At 51.2% G+C, this 19,371-nt stretch overlaps 1 protein-coding gene across 1 annotated transcript; it reads left to right on the top strand.

Annotated features, from left to right (window-relative positions):
- The first annotated feature begins 694 nt into the window (after positions 1 to 694).
- Positions 695 to 18,970, top strand: CNNM3 (cyclin and CBS domain divalent metal cation transport mediator 3). The gene is made up of 8 exons (XM_017524097.2): positions 695 to 1,941; positions 9,712 to 9,855; positions 11,111 to 11,260; positions 12,001 to 12,170; positions 12,364 to 12,460; positions 12,833 to 12,963; positions 13,256 to 13,394; positions 17,615 to 18,970. Exons 1-8 carry the CDS (start codon positions 717 to 719, stop codon positions 17,677 to 17,679), a joined length of 2,121 nt encoding a protein of 706 aa, XP_017379586.1. The 5' UTR covers positions 695 to 716; the 3' UTR covers positions 17,680 to 18,970.
- Positions 18,971 to 19,371: the final 401 nt, after the last annotated feature.

Here is a 19,371-nt window from a genome sequence, read left to right as displayed (position 1 = left end):
GTCCAGATCCAAGGCGGTAGTGATTTTGTGTGTCTGCGTATTTATCACGGAGTTCGCGGCGGGAACGCGGGGACTGTCCTACGTCCCCAGACCTCTAGTACGGTGCGGCGCGATGAACATCTTCCATAAACCTTAACCTCCCGGCGCTCAGTCACTGGTTCTTATTTCAGCCCTCTTAGCCACGTAGGTCGGCGAGTTAAAAACTTTTCTGGTACCTGGAGCCCTTTCCTAAGAAAACGCACATCTCTTGCACATTTAAGCCTCCTTCTGGTCTGCAACTTCAGATGCGCCAGGACCCGAGGTTCATCCGAGCACCGCTCCGTTCCCGAGCCGGGGACTTCCCAGAACGCTGGCCTCACCTCCCGTCGCCGGGGGCGGCCTCGGGAGGAGTGGGATTCCGGGCGCCCCGCGCAGGCCAAGGAAGGCCAGGCTTGGGATGTCCTGACCGCCGCTGTGCGTCCTCCGGACCGCGGCCACCCCGCGCATCAGCTGCGGCAGGACCCGGCGAGGCCCAAAGCCCCACGCCCCCGGCCCGCCCCCAGCCCGCCCCTGGCCGCAGCTTGTTTACTCCCCGACGCAGCCTAATCAGACCCTGGGGCCCGCCCCCGCCCACCGCCTATTGGCCAAGGATGCGCGAAGGCAGGCAACGATTGGTCCGGGGAGAAGCGGGGCGAGCGGGGTAGGCTGCGCGAGAGGCCGAGAGGGGGCGGCAGGCGATGGCGGCTGCGGCAGCGGCGGCGGGTCTGTTAGGCTGGTTGTTCGCCGCGCTTTGCCTGGGCAATGCCGCGGGGGAGGCCGCGTTGGGCCCGCGAGTGTTGGGCTTCTGTCTGGAGGAGAACGGAGCGGCGGGCGCGGGGTGGGTACGCGGAGGGGTGGCGCGGGACACGCCGGACGCCACCTTCCTCCTGCGCCTCTTCGGCCCGGGCTTTGCCAACAGCTCCTGGTCCTGGGTGGCCCCCAAGGGGGCGGGCTGCCCGGAGGAGGCGGCGGCCCCCGCGGGCGAGTGGCTTGCGCTGCTGCGCCTGCGCCTGCGGGCAGAGGCAGTGCGCCCGCACTCCGCGCTCCTGGCAGTGCGCGTGGAGCCGGGCGGCGGGGCGGCTGAGGAGGCGGCGCCGCCCTGGGCTCTGGGCCTGGGGGCGGCCGGGCTGCTGGCGTTGGCGGCGCTGGCGCGGGGCCTGCAGCTGAGCGCGCTGGCGCTGGCGCCGGCCGAGGTGCAGGTGCTGCGCGAGAGCGGCTCGGAGGCAGAGCGTGCGGCGGCGCAGCGCTTGGAGCCCGTGCGGCGCTGGGCTGGCTGCGTCTTGGGCGCGCTGCTGCTGCTGGCCAGCCTGGCGCAGGCGGCGCTGGCGGTGCTGCTGTACCGCGCGGCCGGCCAGCGTGCGGTGCCCGCCGTGCTGGGGAGCGCGGGGCTAGTGTTCCTGGTGGGCGAGGTGGTGCCGGCCGCCGTGAGCGGACGCTGGGCGCTGGCGCTGGCGCCGCGCGCGCTTGGCCTCAGCCGCCTGGCCGTGCTGCTCACCCTGCCCGTGGCGCTGCCCGTGGGGCAGTTGCTAGAGCTGGCGGCGCGGCCCGGGCGGCTGCGGGAGCGGGTGCTGGAGCTGGCGCGCGGTGGCGGCGACCCCTACAGCGATCTCAGCAAAGGCGTGCTGCGCTGCCGGACCGTGGAGGACGTGCTCACACCCCTCGAAGACTGCTTCATGCTGGACGTCAGCACCGTGCTGGATTTCGGCGTCTTGGCCAGCATCATGCAGAGCGGCCACACGCGAATCCCCGTGTACGAGGAGGAGCGCTCCAACATAGTGGACATGCTCTACCTCAAGGACTTGGCCTTCGTGGATCCCGAAGACTGTACACCGCTCAGCACCATAACTCGCTTCTACAACCATCCCCTCCACTTCGTCTTCAATGACACCAAGCTGGACGCTGTCCTGGAGGAGTTCAAGCGAGGTAACGGCCCGGCCTTGGTGCAGGGGACGCTCATGCCAGTGCCCTCTCCCGGAAAAGGGGTGGAGAGTTATGGAAGCCTCCAGGAAAGGGTCCCACCCCCGTGGAGAGCAGTGAGACCCCTAAGGGCCCTTTTCAAGAAGGTATTGGCCTTGGAGCTTGGAATGACCTTTTGAAATATTTAAAGGCCATCCATCAGAGAGGGACAGAGTGCTTTAGAAAATGAACACTTTAACCCCCGTGTCAGGATAGCCGCCCTCCCATTTGGAGGGAGGGGTATGTCCACTTAGTTCTAATCAAATTCTTGGATAGAAACTGGAAGAACATAGAAAAGGTAGTTTCCAGGTATCTGAGATGTTGTTATCTGCACACACAGGACATCAAATTGACTGAACCTGTGATGTTTCCTCCAGAGCATTCTTAAGGTCCCTGAACTTATTGCAGATAAGGGTATTGAGGAGCCAATTCCTTATCTGCAGTAAAGCCAGGGAAACCTACACTTTGCTTTCACAAAAAGCAACTCCATGGATGCTGATTTAGTCTCCCTTTCTCCCGGCTCTGTCGCCCAGGCTGGAGTGCAGTGGCGCGATGTCGGCTCACCGCAACCTCTGCTTCCCAGGTTCAAGCTATTCTCCTGCATCAGCCTTCCGAGTAGCTGGTACTGCAGGTACCCACCACCAACCCAGGCTAATATTTGTGTTTTTAGTAGAGATGGGGTTTCACTACATTGGCCAGGGTAGTCTTGAACTCCTGACCAGGTGATCCACTTTCCTCAGCCTCCCAAAGTGCTGGGATTACAGGCGTGAGCCACCGTCCCTGGCCTCTTTTTGCTTTTTAATCTTATTTTTAATTTTTAAAATTTTATATAGAGACAAGGTCTCACTCTTTTCCCTGGGCTGGTCTCAAACTCCTGGCCTCAAGTTATCTTCCCACCTTGACCTCCCAAAGTGTTGGGATTACAGGCATGAGCCACTGCACCCAGCCTGACCTTCTCTTTTCTAACCCTAAGTTCTCAAGTTCTCCCTTAACTCCACATTTTCGTCCCTCCTTTCACTGTGTTTTATCTGAGCAGTTCGGAGGTTGAAGGTAAAACCTGTACCCTCCAGATGTGAAGGTGTGGTTTCCTCAGCAGTCCTCTCCAGTGTCATCCTTGGGGGTGCTCACCAGAGTTTGGGGCTCATACCTTGGCCAACAGCCATGCTTCTCACACCTGCACTCCTGTAGGGTAAGGATAGGGGCACCCCAGAGTGCTGGATGGGCTTGACCCCAAAAGCTGCCTGGTGTGAGGCCAAGAAGTGGCAAAGCCCCCTGGTATTTGTGGCAGGACATGTCTGGCACTCTGTCGAGAGCCCCTGGCCCGCTGGCACAGGAAGCCAGGCTTTGTGATAATAACTGCTACTCCTGACTGAGCACTGCTGTGTGCCAGGCGCTGGTCAGCACTCTGTGTATCTTATCCCTCATTCCTTGCAGGAGGCCTGGGTACTAAGTTACTGTTACTGTAGCTCAGGAATGGGTGGGAGGCTTAGGTGGGCAGCTCTAACTATTCTCTTAGACTCTTGGGTGCTTCTGTCTGAGTTCCTAGAACATGGCCATGCCACCCTGCCCTGGGGAGGGAGCCTGGGCTGGGATCTAGATAGAGCCTAGCGGTGGTAAGTACTCCATCTGGGCCACCAGACCCCCTGAGGCAGGGGTGATTCTCCTAGTGTGGTGGCCAACAGTGCGACCGTGGAATCAGCAGAGTAGGTTCTATCCTGCCCTTGCCTGCTCCCAGGCCCTGGAAGGCTGCTCAACCTCTCATGTCACAAGGTCCTCTGCTGTTAGTGATAAGAGTGGGGTAAACGGACCTGCAGAGGGGAGACTTATTAAGCACTTTGGCCAGTGCCTGGCATGCACGTGCTGTGTGCTTGGTGTTAGCAGGCGGTTCTCACTCCGGGCAGGCTCTGCTGGCAGGTGAGCTGTTTGCCAATTCAGGAGCAAGAGGTGAATCATAGAAGTGCAGATTTCCATTTTTTCCAGGCAGGTCACCAGATTTCCTTCTTTATAAGGAAAAAGTGGAAGATGGTAGCTGTTCCTTTGGTGTTCTAAGCACTCACGTTTCTAAATTCTTTAAGAAAAAACTCACTCTAGTATCTGTCTTCAGCTAGCTGGTGCTTTCAGTAGTTGAGCAGTCACTGGGAGTAGATTTGGGGCAGTGGAGATGGAAGGGTTGCCCGTTTCAGACTAAAGGGAACTTCCATAGTTGGTCATATGCTCAGGATGAGGTTGGTGAAAGTCGTCTTTCATTTTCCAAACCCTTAGTGTCAGGATCTTCCCTGCCATATTCTTGCCTTTCAGATGTGATGGATGAGCTTGGCTTGGATGAGCTTGGCTTAGGGTGGTCGGGGATTCTACCTGGGGAAGAATCAAAAACGTTCCCGTTGATTGGGAAGGAGCCTAGAGGCAGGATGTCCCCTAGGGAGCTTGTGTGCTGTGTAAGGAACTTGGACTTGATTACCAGAGCTGTGAGCATTAAGCAGCACCGTCAGTTATTTTTACAGATCAGTAATAATTGTGGACACCAGCGCAGGGAGACCAGCAGTGTGAGGGATCCAGGTGAGAGGGGAAGATAACCTGAACAAGGTTCACGGCAGGCCTGGAGAGAGAAGCCCCAGGAGGGCAGCAGAGGTGGAATTGGGAAAATTAGTGTCTGACAGCAGGGCTGTGCAGCAAGGAGGAGCAGCCAAGGATGAGGCCCAGATTTCTGTCTGTGCGGTGGCAGTGCCCTTCACAAAGGGCTGGGTGTGGCGAGCAGGTAAACTTGTTTTGGCCATTGAATTTGTGTCTGTGCAATGTCCCAAGAGGCAAACTCCTAGCAGGCCGTTGATGTGAAGTACAAGTGGGAGGCAGAATAGGAGTGTCTCAAGCCATGGGAGGGAGGCAGAGAGCCTCAGCCTCCTAGGAGCACAGGTGTGTCCGGGGCAAGGGAAGCCCAAGAGAAGTTGACCAGAAGGCGGCAAGGCCAAGGAAGGAGAGTCAGAGATGTGGAATGTCCTGGAAGCTAAGGAAAGAGACCACTTTCCCAGGGAAGGCAAGTGACAGGAGAGGAGGCCAGCAAACAGGATGCCCTTGACCTTTGCAAGAGCAGATTTAGTGCCCACAGCAAGGGAGCCATTTGGGGAATGAATGAGGTGTGGAAAGGTATGAGAACCAATGTAGACAGCTCTCCACAGAGCGTGGCCGTAGAGAAGCCAGAGAGTAGTGACCGGCAGAGGACGTGGGGCAGGGGAGGGAGGAGGCCCTTTGCTGTTTGAAGATGGGCGGGTTGAGCAGGTTCAGATTGAAATGCAGGTTGAAGTGTAGCTAGGAAGGAAATTAGAGAGGCCAGGTTCCAGGCTGCTCCTGTTCTGGGCCAGGTGGCCTCTAGACAGGTCACAGGCAGCCTGATGCAGGAGGATTTGGGGATGACCGCCTCTGCTTGAAACAGACCGTTCTAAAACCTACCTGACAACACGCTGAAAGGATGCCCTTGGAAGACAGTGGGGGAGGTTTTTGGAACCTAGAGGTTGAATTAGGAGCACTTTAATCTCCCTTTACCTCCCCACTCCTGTGGTGAATGAGGGCCATTCGTGGGCAGACTGGCCATGTCTTTCTGATGACATCTGAGAGCTTTTTTCTCTGCCTCTCTAATTCAGTACAGTCCTTTGGCAAATACCATTATTTTTTCTTGTTAAACTCCTTTTTGTCCCTCCTAACCTTATCCTTAGGCATTCCTCCACTTAGGAACAAAGGGCATATTGCAGTCTTTGTGGCACGTGAGGCTTTAAAAATCGATTCCATTCCCATCTGTCTGCCAAGTGTATGAGCCTCTGAATTTCCTGGAGCTGGAGTCCCTGCCATCTTGGCAGCTTTCATTCCAGGTTTTGTTTCTTTTGCTGCTATGCTAGGGAACTTTGTAGTCTGGGGGCAAAGTACCCTCCCTGGCAAGGTGCCCCTCAGTCAGTGCCAACATGAGATGACACGCTGATTATTTTGTGCAGATGTCACCAGGAAGAATGAGTGCTTTGGAGCAGTAATAAATAACTTGGACAGCTGCTCCTTTACTTACAAATGGGGTTATGTCCTGAAAAACCCCATCATAAGTTGAAAATACCTTAAGTCAAAAATGTGTTTGATATATCTAACCTACCAAACAAAATAGCTCAGCCTGGCCCACTTTAAACATGCTCAGAACACTTACTTTAGCCTGCAGTTGGGCAAAGTCATCTAACACAAAGCTGTTTTAAAATAAAGTGTTGAATATCTCATGTAATTTATTGCATGCTGTACTAAAAGTGAAAACAGAATGGCTTTATGTGTATTTGAAGTATGGTTTCTACTGAATGCATATTGCTTTTGAACCATCAAATTTGAAAAATTATAATTTGAACCATTGTTAAGTCAGGGACTTTAATGTACAAAAGAATATTATTATTACTATATTTTTGAGACAGAGTTTTGCTCTTGTTGCCCAGGCTGGAGTGCAATGGCGTGATCTCGGCTCACTGCAACCTCTGCCTCCCAGATTCAAGCAATTCTCCTGCCTCAGCCTCCTGAGTAGCTGGGATTACAGGCATGTGCCACCATACCAGGCTAATTTTTGTATTTTTAGTAGAGGTGGGGTTTCGCCATGTTGGTAAGGCTGGTCTCGAACTCCTGACCTCGTGATTCACCTGCCTCGGCCTCCCAAAGTGCTGGGATTACAGGTGTGAGCCACCACCCCTGGCCCAAGAACATTACTATTATTTTTGAGACAGAGTCTTGCTCTGTCACCCAGGTTGGAGTGCAGTGACGCGATCGTGACTCACTGTAGCCTCTACCTCCTGGGCTCAAGCAATCCTCCCATCACAGGTGAGCACCAGCATGCCCAGCTAATTTTTAATTTTATGTAGACATTGGGGTCTCCCTGTGTTGCCCAGGCTGGACTCGAACTTCTGGCCTCAAGCAGTCCTCCCAGCTCAGCCTCCCAAAGAGATGGGATTACAAGTGTGTGCCACCATGCCCGGCCGCAGTCTCTACTTTAAAGGAACGGAGCTCTGGTTTCCTGTCTGTCAGGAGCCAGATGATTTTCGGGAGCCAAATAATTGCTGGGATGCTGAAAAGAGTCCAACCAGCTCCAACCACCATGAAGTGTGTTAGCAAACTACTTTTGTCTTTCTCACAGTATTCATTCATTCACCAAGGTGGTTTAGAAAACAGAAGAGAGAAGGTGGAAGAACTTACACTCCAACTGTTACTAGTATTATAGAAATTGGGCATTATGAAAGGGTACTTTGGCATTCAAATAGTTGGGGTACCCTGGAGCCTGCTAACTAAAATTAAACTTGAAGCTTTTCCAGGACTTTCTGCTTGATGTTGGCAAGAAACACTGTCACAGCTGCTCGTGGCTCCGTGGAGCTGGCCTGTAGGTGGGCATTGGTGTGAGTGGTTCCACTCTGTTGACTCAGCAGATGAGAGGTGACCTTGAGTCCCTCCAGCTGCCCTTGTTCTGTCCCTCTGCTGCCATCTTTGACTGCCATCTAGACCCCTCAGATGTTCTTCTTGGGATTCAGTCACACGACCACTGTTCCCGAGGATCTTCCAGGGCCTGCTTTCTTCTGTTCGTGGTAGAATCATCCCAGTGTGGCAGGCTATGGAGAATCGTGTGCCTGTTCTAGAGAAGTTTGAAAGCAAAGGGGTGAGTCCCTCTCTGTAGGAAACCTCCCAAAGGATCTGGCTTCCTGGGAGAAGGGAGCCAAGATGAGGCCTTTCTGTGCTGAGTTGGCCATTTAGATCGTGGGCTTTGGTGCTGGAATCCAAGACACTAACCAAAACCACATGTCATGCTTGGCCTTCCTGGTCTGGCCTGACAGGTTGGTACTCTGACGGGGCAGCCATGGCCATTGTAGAGATGGTACCCAGCACAAGCACTGAGGGTTAGAAGGTGTCTAGAATTATGGTTCAGCAGGACTGAGTGGAGATCTCCAGGGCCATAGCTTTTCCTCCTGGAAAGCGGGGAGATGACGTGATGTGGCGATTTCCAGTTTTTTGTCCAGGGGAACACAAGCATCCTGGAGAATTGTGCTTTATTTAATCAAGCCCACAGGATGTAAAGTATGATTCACGCAATAACACGAACTTGACTTTTTGATTTTCCAAGAGTCTAAGAGTCTTGAAGCAGACACCCCCTCGTAGGCAGGTCCAGGCCAGTTTCCCCTCAGTGTTTCCGCTAGTGACAAAGGAGGACCTGGTTGAATGAGTTGCTTCCAGCCCTCTGTCCTGGACCTGCGCAGCCCAGGCCGGCAGCCCCCCTCCACCTGGGGCTGTGGTACCTGAAGGTGGAGTCTGAGTTGAGATGTGACACCCGATTCAGAGAGTGCAAAATAAAGACAAATCGTCTGTGACTATTTTTTGTATTGATTACATGTTGAAATGCTATTTTGATTACATTGGGTTACTTACAATATATCATTAAACTTAATTGTATGTGTTTCTTTTGACTTTTTAAATGCAGCTATTCAGATTTTAAATTACATAGGTGGCTTGCATTCTGTTTTTTTCAGACAGGCCTAAAGTAGTATGGATGAAAAGCACTTACCTGACACATACTAAATTCCTGAAGCTTCCCCAGCATTCCCCAACACTCTGAGACTTGGGCTTTTTTCCAAGCTTACATTCCCTCACTAAGCAAACAAACCAAATAGGAAGCTAACCTGAGAAAGACACATAGGATAAGGTGAAAAATCTCAGCCTGGTGCTCCTCCTCCCTGCACAGCTTGGCTCCCAAGTGGCCAGTTACCACTTATCTCATCCCCAGGTTGACAGCCCCTAATGAGCAGCTTTTTTTTTTTTTTTTTTGAGACAGTTTCACTCTTGTTGTCCAGGCTGGAGTACAGTGGCACAATCTCGGCTCAGTGCAACCTCTGCCTCCTGGGTTCGAACAATTCTCCTGCCTCAACCTCCCAAGTAGCTGGGATTACAGGCACGAACCACCATGCCCAGCTAATTTTGTATTTTTAGTAGAGACAAGGTTTCTCCATGTTGGTCAGACTGGTCCCTAGTACCCGACCTCAGGTGATCCACCCGCCTCAGCCTCCCAAAGTGCTGGGATTACAGGCATGAGATACCGCACCTGGCCATGAGCAGCTTTATAAATTAGGAAAACCTCCCTGGCCGGGCGTGGTGGCTCACGCCTGTAATCCAAGCACTTTGGAGGCCAAGGCGGGTGGATCACCTGAGGTTGGAAGTTCACAACCAGCCTGACCAACATGATGAAACCCCATCTTTAAAAAAAAAAAAAAAGGAAAACCTCCCAAGGAGAGTCAGGCTGGGTGGCCCCACTCGGCTGCCCTGTGTGGACTGTCTGGGGAGAGCCTGCATTTCCGGAGTCGGTCTCTTGTTCACATGCATCTGCAGGCTGACTGCTGTGTGAAGCATTTGTGTTCTCAGCTGGATGCATCCTTGTCTGAACCGCATATATGGCGTGGAGGACCTGGGGCTGGATCCCACTCTGCCATACTCTGCCTGGGGAGCTTCGTGCAGATGAGCATGAGCCCGATGCTTCATTTTCAGCCTATGTGAAAATAAGGCCAGTCCTCATAAGCATGCTGGGAGTCTTAAGTAAAAATGTAGAAAAGGGTCTGGCTCTGTTCCTGGCACATTGTAGGAAAATGAATGTTAGCTGTGTCCTTTTAGTGAGCCTATACGCAGAGGAGACAAAGAAAAATGGTGGCAGGGGGGGCACCAGCAAGCTGTTCCATGAGTGTCCTACTCCCACAGGGAAGTCCCACCTGGCCATTGTGCAGAAGGTGAACAACGAGGGTGAGGGCGACCCCTTCTACGAGGTCCTGGGCCTAGTTACCCTGGAGGATGTGATCGAGGAGATCATCAGGTCCGAGATCCTGGACGAGTCAGAAGACTACCGTGAGTCCAGACTCCTGGCAGTTCCACCTCCACTGGGCCCTCACGCTTCCCGAGGTGTATGTTGTGTCAGAGGCCAGTGGGCCTCTGTGCTGCTGGAACCCAGCGAGATCCACAGCCAGACTCCCTTCTCCTCAGCCCTGCATGGGTGCTTGTAGGAGGGCTCACGCCTGCACCTCCACACAAGCATGGTAGCCTGTGCCAGCGGTGGCCTTGCAATCCCAGGGCTCGCTTGGGGCTCCATTAGCTGCCGTCCTGTTTCCTGCATTACTGAGAGGGCCCTACCCTTCATGCGTCTTTCCAGTCTTCTGTCTCCCTAGGTGCTTTTGTTTTTGTAGGTTTTTTCCTGCATTACAGAAATGTCCCCTGAAAGAACACATTCTTTACCATGAAGAAAGTCTTCCCAAAGCAGCTGATCCCGGGGCCCTTGATTGCATGGTAAAAGTGTCTGCCTGTTAGGATGGTGGCTGAAGTCTGCAGAGCAGCACAGAACCTGTGCTTCGTGGCTGGGCTGCCTGCCCCACATGCTTTCAGAAGTATTGCTTTACTCATGTGTCAGTTTTCAATCATAGCATCTTTAGTTTTGTTTGTGAGACTACCATAGGCATGGGGTCTCCAGGTTAATTGCAGCCGTTTTGCACTGGTAATCCTTGAATACACACTTTTAGTGAGAAGTAGCGCTCAGTGGCCAAGGAGGCCTGTTGTGTTTTTTTTTTTTTTTGAGACGGTCTTGCGCTGTCACCCAGGCTGGAGTGCAGTGGCGCAGTCATGGCTCACTGCAGCCTCAACTTCCCAGGCTCGAGGGATTCTCCCACCTTAGCCTCCAGAGTAGCTGGGAGTACAGGCGCATGCCGCCACACCTGGCTAATTGTTTTATTTTTGTAAAGACGATTTCTATATGTTACCCAGGCTGGTCCTGAACTTCTGGCTTTAAGTGACCCTCCCACCTCAGCCTCCTAAAGTGTTGGGATTACAGCTGTGAACGACTACATTTGGCCTAAATTTAAAAAAACTTTGGTCTACATCCAGTGGCCTATCAGGGAGGCCTGTTATTTTATAAAAGCTGCTTTGTTATATCGGCATTCTTTTCAGCCAGCTCCAAGGCAAGGATCCACCCCTCTGTCCATGTGGTTGGGGTGGCAGCAGGCCCCATGGAGGGAGCGGTGCTGAGGACATGTCCCTGCTGGCCTCAGGAGGAAGGAGAGGATGACACCGCTCCCTGGTGTGGTCGTGAGTGTGCCCTCTTTATCCACCTTAGGAGACACTGTGGTAAAGAGGAAGCCTGCTTCTCTGATGGCCCCTCTCAAGAGGAAGGAGGAGTTCTCCTTGTTCAAGGTGTCTGATGATGAACATAAAGTAAAAATCTCGCCTCAGCTGCTCTTGGCCACCCAGCGCTTCCTGTCCCGAGGTGAGGCGGGAGGGTAGTCCATGCCCCCCGCTCTCCTCACTGTCCTGTGGGTCAGGAGGCTGCTCGGGGCCGACACTAACTCTACTCCCCATTCCTCGCAAGCAGTTACATCTTGAGGACCTCTGTGTTCTCTGCAGCCATGCCAGCATCTTGAGTCTTGGGAGAGGCAGCTCCTCTCTGCCAGACGGCCAAGAGCAGGGCCAGGGCAGTGCCACAGCTGGTACGCCATGGCCAGGCGGCCTCAGCTCTCAGCTGGGTAGATGTGGGGTGCCCTGTCCATTTTTTTTTTTTTAAGACAGGTTCTTGCTTTGTCACCCAAGCTGGAGTGCAGTGTATAATCTGGTTCCCTGCAACCTCCACCTCCCAAGTTCAAGTGATTGTCCTGCCCCAGCCTCCCAAGTAGCTGGGATTACAGGCGTGCATCACCACGCCTAGCTAATTTTTGTATTTTTACTAGAGATGGGGTTTCGCCATGTTGGCCAGGCAGGTCTTGAACTCCTGACTCCAGGTGATCCGCCCGCCTTGGCCTCCCAAAGTGCTGGGATAACAGGCATGAGCCACCACGCCCAGCCCTTGTCTAGTTCTCTTGTGTTGAGATTGGGGGTGGGGGGCAGCTGCTCACAGGCTACCCAGGAGAGCCCCGGTGGGCACAGTAACTTGAAATTGCCTAAAGTGTTGGGTGTGGTTCCACGGGCTACTAGGCCCCGGTGGACACCGTCCCTTTTTTCCACCACGGGCAGAAGTGGATGTATTCAGCCCACTGCGCATCTCTGAGAAGGTCCTGCTGCACCTGCTGAAGCATCCCAGCGTCAACCAGGAAGTGAGGTTTGACGAGAGCAACCGCCTGGCCACACACCACTACCTGTACCAGCGCAGCCAACCGGTGGATTACTTCATTCTTATCCTACAGGTAGCTGTGTGTACCAGGCCTGGAGCCTCCTGCTTCCTCAGGCCACAGAAGGGTCTGGGAGAAGAGGGGACTAGGGGCATGCAGATACCTCCCTACCCAAAAACAGTTGAGTTTATGGGTTTCTCTTTGCGCTGTCTTCTGACGGGAAAGGCAATCTGGCCACATCTGTTTCTCTCCCTGCTATTCCTCCCAGGGCAGAGTTGAAGTGGAGATCGGGAAAGAGGGCCTGAAGTTTGAGAATGGGGCCTTCACGTACTATGGAGTGTCGGCCCTGACCGTGCCATCCTCGGGTAAGCTCGGCCCCTGCTGGCGCAGAGGGCCAGGGTCAAGGCTGCGGAGCCTGTCCCCCCTTGTCACTTTGGCGCTCAGTGCCCCTCCTCACCTCCCCTTCTACCTGAGCCCACCACCCCATAAGGTGGTGTGGCCCCTGGGCTTCTGGGAGGGAGGGCAGCATTCTCCATCACTCGTCTTTGTGGCTCACTCCACCCCTGCGAAACCTCTCCCAGCTGTGTTCATCATCCTCTCTCAGCTTCCTACACACATTGCCTCTCCAGGGTGATTGGTGGGGTTGGTCTTCGAAACCGTACAGTTGTCCTCACCAGGGGAGGGGGCTCCCAGCTGCCAGCACTGGCTTCTGCCATCACTGATTGTTCCTTTGATAGTTCACCAGTCCCCGGTGTCCTCGCTCCAGCCCATCCGCCATGACCTGCAGCCCGAGCCAGACAGCACGCGTTCATCTGCATATTGTCCCGACTACACCGTCAGGGCGCTCTCTGACCTGCAGCTCATCAAGGTGACTGCCTGGGCTGCTCATGGGTGCTGACTTTAGCTGACTTTGTGTCACCGGGGCTACCAGCTTGTCTGAGACTGCCCGGAGCAAGGCCCTGCACTCATCCTGAGGGACACAGACCTTTGCACCCAGTTTCCATGCGAGGTTTTAAAAACACTTGACTCAGTTGCTCTTCTCCCCTTAACTAGCTTAAAGTTGTGCCTCTGTCCTCTTCTGGCATGGTGTGGACTCTACTGTCTACCTTCTGTGTCTCACTTCACCAGTTGGGTCTGCCAGTAATATTTTCATCCTCTAGGTTACGCGGCTGCAGTACCTCAACGCACTCCTGGCTACCCGAGCCCAGAACCTGCCACAGTCCCCTGAGAACACTGACCTGCAGGTCATCCCAGGCAGCCAGACCAGGCTCCTCGGTGAGAAGACGGCCATAGCGGCAGGTGAGTGCCAAGTAGTATGCTGTGCACTGTGTCTAGACCCAGGGGCCGTGAACTTGCACACACAGACTTGCACTTGCACTGCCCCACCCTGCCCTCTATCTTTTTTTTTTTTTTTTTTTTTTNAAACAAAAAACAACAGCAACAATAACTGTGGAGGATGGGATCATAATCCAGAGTTACTAAAATACATTATCTACAGTGTCAACTTTTTAACAATTCTGGTCCATACACAGGAAAAAAATGCCAGTCACTAGAAACTGTCTCTGAGGCTGTCCACATGTTGCATTTAATAGACACCAAGTGGTGCATGTCTGTAGTCCCAGCTAATCCAGAGTCTGAGGCAAAAGGATTGCTTGATCCCAGGAGTTGGTGACTGCAGTAAGCCATGATTGTGCCACTGCACTCTAGCCTAGGCTACAGGGCAAGACACTGTCAAAATAAAAAATAAAATATCTAGTTAACCAAAAAAGAAAGAAAAAGAACAAAAGAGATATGAAAGCTAAGGAAAACAAATCTCAAAATGCAGATGTAAATCTAACCATACCAATAATTATATTAGAAATAAACGGACTAAATTCCCTAATCAAAAGGCAGAGACTGTCAGATTAGGATAGAGACAGGATCCAACGATATGCTACCTATAAAAGCCACACTTTAGATTCAAAGTTACAAATACATTGAAAGTAAAATGATGGAAAAATATCTAACATGCAAAGAGTAATATAAGTGAACTGGAGTGGCTATACTGATTTCTGGCAAAATAGAAATTTAGTTGGAAAATGTTATTAAACACAAAAGGGCCATTTTATAATGATACAATGGTCATTTCATCAGAAAATACATATATATATATATATATATATATATATATATACCTCTAACAAAGGAGCCTCAAAACACGTGGAGAAAAAACTGATGGAAACTCTTTGATAATTCAGAAATAGCAGTTGGAGAATTCAATAACTCATTCTGAGGAATTAATAGAACAACTAGAAATAAAATCATCAAGGATATAGAAGACTTGAACAACACTATAAAACTGATGTGACCTAATTGACATCAATAGAACACTGCACTCAACAACAGCAGAATACATGAATACACATTCTTTTCAAATACATATGGAACACACTCCAGAATAGATCTATGCTAGACCATAAAACATGTTTCAAAAAATTTTAAAGGGCTTAAATTCTACAAAATATGTTTTCTGACTACAACTAGAAATCAACAAGAGAAGGAAATTGGAGAAAGCCACAAATATTTAGAAATTAACACATTTCTAAATAAGCCATGAATCAAGAATAAATCACAAGAGAAATTAGAAAGTACTGCATGAAAATGAAAACACAATATACCGCAATTTAAGAGGTGCGACTAAAGCAGTGCTTAACGGGAAATGTATAGCTTTAAATACCTATATTAGAAAAGGAGAGGCTGTCACGGTAGCTCATGCCTGTAATCCCAGCACTTTGGGAGATCAAGGCAGGCAGAGTGCTTGAGCTCAGGAGTTTGAGACCAGCCTGAGCAACAATGGCAAAACCCCGTCTCTACAAAAATTAGCCAGGTGTGTTGGCACATACCTGTAGTCCCAGCTACTTGGGATGCTGAAGTGGGAGGATCGTTAGAGCCCGGGAGGTGGAGGTTGCAGTGAGCCGAGATTGTGCCACTGCACTCTAACCTGGGTGACAGAGCGAGATTCCATCTCAGAAAGAAAAAAAAAAAGAGATTTCAAACCAATAATCTAAACTCTCACCTTACAAATGTAGAAATGTAGCCATCTACACTTAAAGCAAGCAGAGGTAAGGAAATGATAAAGATTTGAATGGAAATCATTGCAATGGGAAGATTAAAAAATAAAAATAAAAATTTGTGAAACCAAAAGTTGATTCTTTGAAAAGATCAACACAATTGACAAATATTTAGGTGGACCAAGAAGAAAGAAGACACATCACCAAAATTAAGACGAGAGACCACTGACCCTACGGAAAGGAAAAGGATGACAAGATACTTCCATTAAAACTTTATGCTAATAAACTAGTCAACCTGGACAAATGGACAAATTTGTAAAAGCACACAAATGACCAAAACTGACTCAAGAAGTCATAGAAAATCTGAATAGAGTTGTAACAAGTAACAAAGTATAAGTAAAAATCTGCTCAAACAAGAAAAACCCAAAACCAGTTTAACTAATTAATTTTATTAAACATTTACAGGAGAAATAATACCAACACTCCACAAAATCTTTCAGAAAATAGAGGAGGAATGAACACTCTCCAACCCTATGAAGCCAGTATTGAGACCTAAGAGACCTCTGAGATATAAGCCAAACAAACACATCATGAGAAAACTACATAGCAAATTAAATTTAGCAACCTATTAAGAATTATATATACATCATGGGCTGGGCACGGTGGCTCACACCTGTAATCCCAGCACTTCGGGAGGCCGAAGTCAGTGGATCACCTGAGGTTGGGAGTTTGAGACCAGTCTGACCAACGTGGAGAAACCCCATCTCTACTAAAAATACAAAAATTAGCCAGGTGTGGTGGCGCATGCCTGTAATACCAACTACTAGGGAGGCTGAGGCAGGAGAATCGCTTGAACTCGGGAGGCAGAGGTTGCAGTGAGCCAAGATTGCCCCATTACACTCCAGCCTGGGCAACAAGAGCGAAACTCCGTCTGAAAAAAAAAAAAAAAAAAAAAAAAAAAAGAATAATGCTTTTCTCATCATTGCATCTCTTAGCCTATACCCAGAGATTTAAAAAAAAATTTTCACCGGGCCATCCTGTAAGAGAATAGTTTATAGTGGCTTTGTGGGTCATTTCTTCGTTGTAATGGATTATCCATTATTCTCTAGACATAATATTGGTTATTTTCACCTAAGTGAGGCTGGCATGCTCTCTTTCTGTTTCTTGCCTGAACTCTGGGGTTGTCCTGCATTTTGTCCTGTGAGCTTGGCATTTCACTGTCCGGAGGAGCATGGCGTGGCTGCACACCTGTAAGTTTCAGTGGGGCACTGCTTAAGTCGTGCAGATGAGAACCAGTTTCTCGAAACCTTGGTACTAGATTCCCACCAGAGAAGTGCCTTTCTTGAGACTTGGAAGGCACAGTAATTTTAAATTGCCTGCAGCAGGGGTTGGCAGATGGTGATACAAGGGCCACATCTGGCCAGCAGCCTGTTTTTGAGAATGAAGTTTAATGGGAACCCACACATCTGTTTGTGGATTGCTACGGCTGCCTTTGAGTTACAACAGTGGAACTGAGTAGTTGTGACAGAGACCGTATGACCTACAAAAACTAAAAATATTGGCCCTTTGCAGAAAAGTTGTCTGACCCCTGGCTTACCATTTCAAATCCTGGGCAAGTCTTCCATGTCAGTTCTTCATGGAACTGTATGCTGAGGGAAAGGCGGTCCCCACACTGTGCAGCCCTCCATGTTGTCTTCCTGGCTTCCTCTACCATCCTGTAAGCTGTGGGGCTGCGCAGCCCCAGTGCCGTGGTTCCCCCTCAGCTCCCCCTGCCCGTGGCGCTGGGCCTCTCCGTGGTGCTGCCTGGAGCCAAGAGGCACAACCATTTCTGCTCAATAGCTTCTCCTCTTCTTTCTCTCTCTGCTCTCTTTAGCCTTCCCAGTAGACCTTTCCCTCTTTGGCACAGTTGGAAACTGCAGTTGATAAATGACTGTGGACTAGTGCGCGTTTTTTGTTTTCAGAGCACACCCAAGGTAAATATCTTCCCTCTCCCTGCCCCTTCGCTTTCCTTTCCTGGCCCTTCACCTGCGGGAGGAGCAGATCCCATGGCTCCCTAGGCTGGGGAGCATTTCTCTCCAGGGGTACGGGGTGGGCACTCCCATCCTTCTGGAAGACAGGAGGGGTCATGAGATACCCCCACTATGGGAAATGGTGCTTCCTTCTAGCCCGGGGTGCTGTATCATCCCGTCCAGGGGGCTCTTGTTCAGCATAATGGCCTGGGCCAGAAATCCACAGCCCCAGCTTCCCTGTCTCCCAGGGAAGTCATCTGTCCTCAGTGGCTTCCTCTTGTGAGGCGAGTTTGGCTGACCATCTGCTAACCAACTGCTCCTGGCTCTGCTCTGATACCTCCTAAGGCATCCCGAGGCCCGTCTCACCTGCCCCTTCCTGTCCCACAGAGGATTTGGCACTTAGTTTTGATGGGAGCTTTACCAGCTTTGATGCTAATTCTCCTTCTCTTGTCTCCGCTAGGGTCCAACCACAACAGGCCTGGCATCCCGGCGGAAGGCAGCCCTGGGCGGAACCCAGGTGTTTAACTGCTTGCTAGGCAGCCCCAGATCTGGGGAACAGATGAGCACGTGGGGAGCTGGAGTGAGCCAAGCAGAAGCTTCATTCCTGCCTGCCCCCATCCCCTCCAGGCCACGTTTTAGATGGCCCTTGTAGATGTGGGTCCTGGGTGTCCTCAGAACTTGACATCAATGCCTGGATCCTTCAGCCAGCCCTGCCCTACTTTAGAAGATGGGGGTCACCAGGGCACAGCTTTCCAGCCCTGCGTCAGGAAGGAACGAAAGGAGCACCATCTATAGTCCCCAGGGCCCTGGCCTCCCCGTCTCCCCAGAGACTGGGACAGTGCAACATATTCAGACCTCTTTGGGCCAAGCCACCTTGTGAGTGCAGTTACTACCTTATGTGGCCGTGACCTGTACTCGCTTTGCTTTTAATTTGCCAGCCTACCACTGCTGGCAGCACTTTTTGAGCAAACCGAGAGCACCCGTTTTGGTGTTGGTTCAAATCCATGACCTTGTCCACGGTGTCCTTTCCAGTTTCCCTGATGGTGCCACGTTTCAGAGCATGCACCCCAGCCTTTCCCATGTGCCAAACCAGAAGCTCCGCTGCCTGTAGGCTGTTCCTGTAGCTCTTCTCCCTCCCTGGAGGCTACTCTTCTGACCCTGAGAGCTAGCCTAGTGATGCCAAGGGCCCCTTCTGCTTCTCTGCCCACCTGCTGAGTTGCCACTCACAGCATTGTCAGTTCCTGTGTTCTGAGAAGAGGTCACGCTTGGGAGGAAGGGATCGTCATGCTGCATCACATCCTCTCCACCGTGTGGCCCCGGGAGAGTGGCCGCCTGTTGCACCTGCCACACACCTCCCCACAGCCTCCCTGCAGGTGCTGTATGGCCGTGATGTGCAGAGAGCACCTAGGGAGGGTTTATGCACCAGGTAGAACCTCATGACCTTTCTTTAAAAAAAAAAAAAATCAGTTTTTGTTATATCTCTAGAACATTCCGAGTCTTTTCCTTTTTTTTTGTTCCTAGCTATGGGGTTTTAGAGAAGTGGGAACAGGAAGGCATTTGTCTTTCTTCTAATTTGCTATATTTTCCTTCCGCAGTTCTTGAGCTGTGTGGAAACCAGGGCATTACAAGGACATAGGATCATAGATTGGGGGTAGGGAGGGAGGAGGATTTGTGGGACTTTTCTCAAAGGAATTTGGACCCTTACAAATGGGACTGAAGGCCAAAAGAACAGTGGTATGCTTGCTTAGAAATTGTCCTCAATGAATCAACTCTAAGGGCAAGCCCAGGTGGGAAACAGATGCTTTAAAGTCCTCTCCAGAACAGTGGGTTTGTTGTTGTTTGAGATGGAGTCTCACTCTGTCGCGCAGGCTGGAGTGCAGTGATGTGATCTCGGCTCACTGCAACCTCCACCTTCCAGGTTCAAGCGATTCTCTTGTCTCAGCCCCGATCCCTAGCTGGGATTACAGGCACTCATGCCATGATGCCTGGCTAATTTTTGTATTTTTAGTAGAGGTGGGGTTTCACCATGTTGGCCAGGCTGGTCTTGAATTCCTTACCTCAGGTGATCCACCCGCTTTGGCCTCCCAAAGTGCTGGGATTGCGGGCATGAGCTAAGAACAGTGGTTCTTAACCTTGGCTGCAAATCAGAATCACCTGGCAAATTAAAAATACCTGGACCTGCCACCAGGGCTTGTGATTTAATCAATCTGGGCATCA

Source organism: Cebus imitator, unplaced genomic scaffold, assembly GCF_001604975.1.
Source record: "Cebus imitator isolate Cc_AM_T3 unplaced genomic scaffold, Cebus_imitator-1.0 Scaffold31, whole genome shotgun sequence".
NCBI lineage: Eukaryota > Metazoa > Chordata > Mammalia > Primates > Cebidae > Cebus > Cebus imitator.
Note: the sequence above shows the minus strand (reverse complement) of the source record. Positions and strands in the feature narration are given on the sequence as shown.

Excerpts from the sequence above, each read along its gene's own strand:
- CNNM3 (XM_017524097.2), top strand. The coding sequence starts at position 717 with ATGGCGGCTGCGGCAGCGGCGGCGGGTCTGTTAGGCTGGTTGTTCGCC. Across the intron at positions 1,942-9,711 it reads CCTGGAGGAGTTCAAGCGAG|GGAAGTCCCACCTGGCCATT; the intron begins GTAACGGCCCGG and ends CTACTCCCACAG. Across the intron at positions 9,856-11,110 it reads GGACGAGTCAGAAGACTACC|GAGACACTGTGGTAAAGAGG; the intron begins GTGAGTCCAGAC and ends TATCCACCTTAG.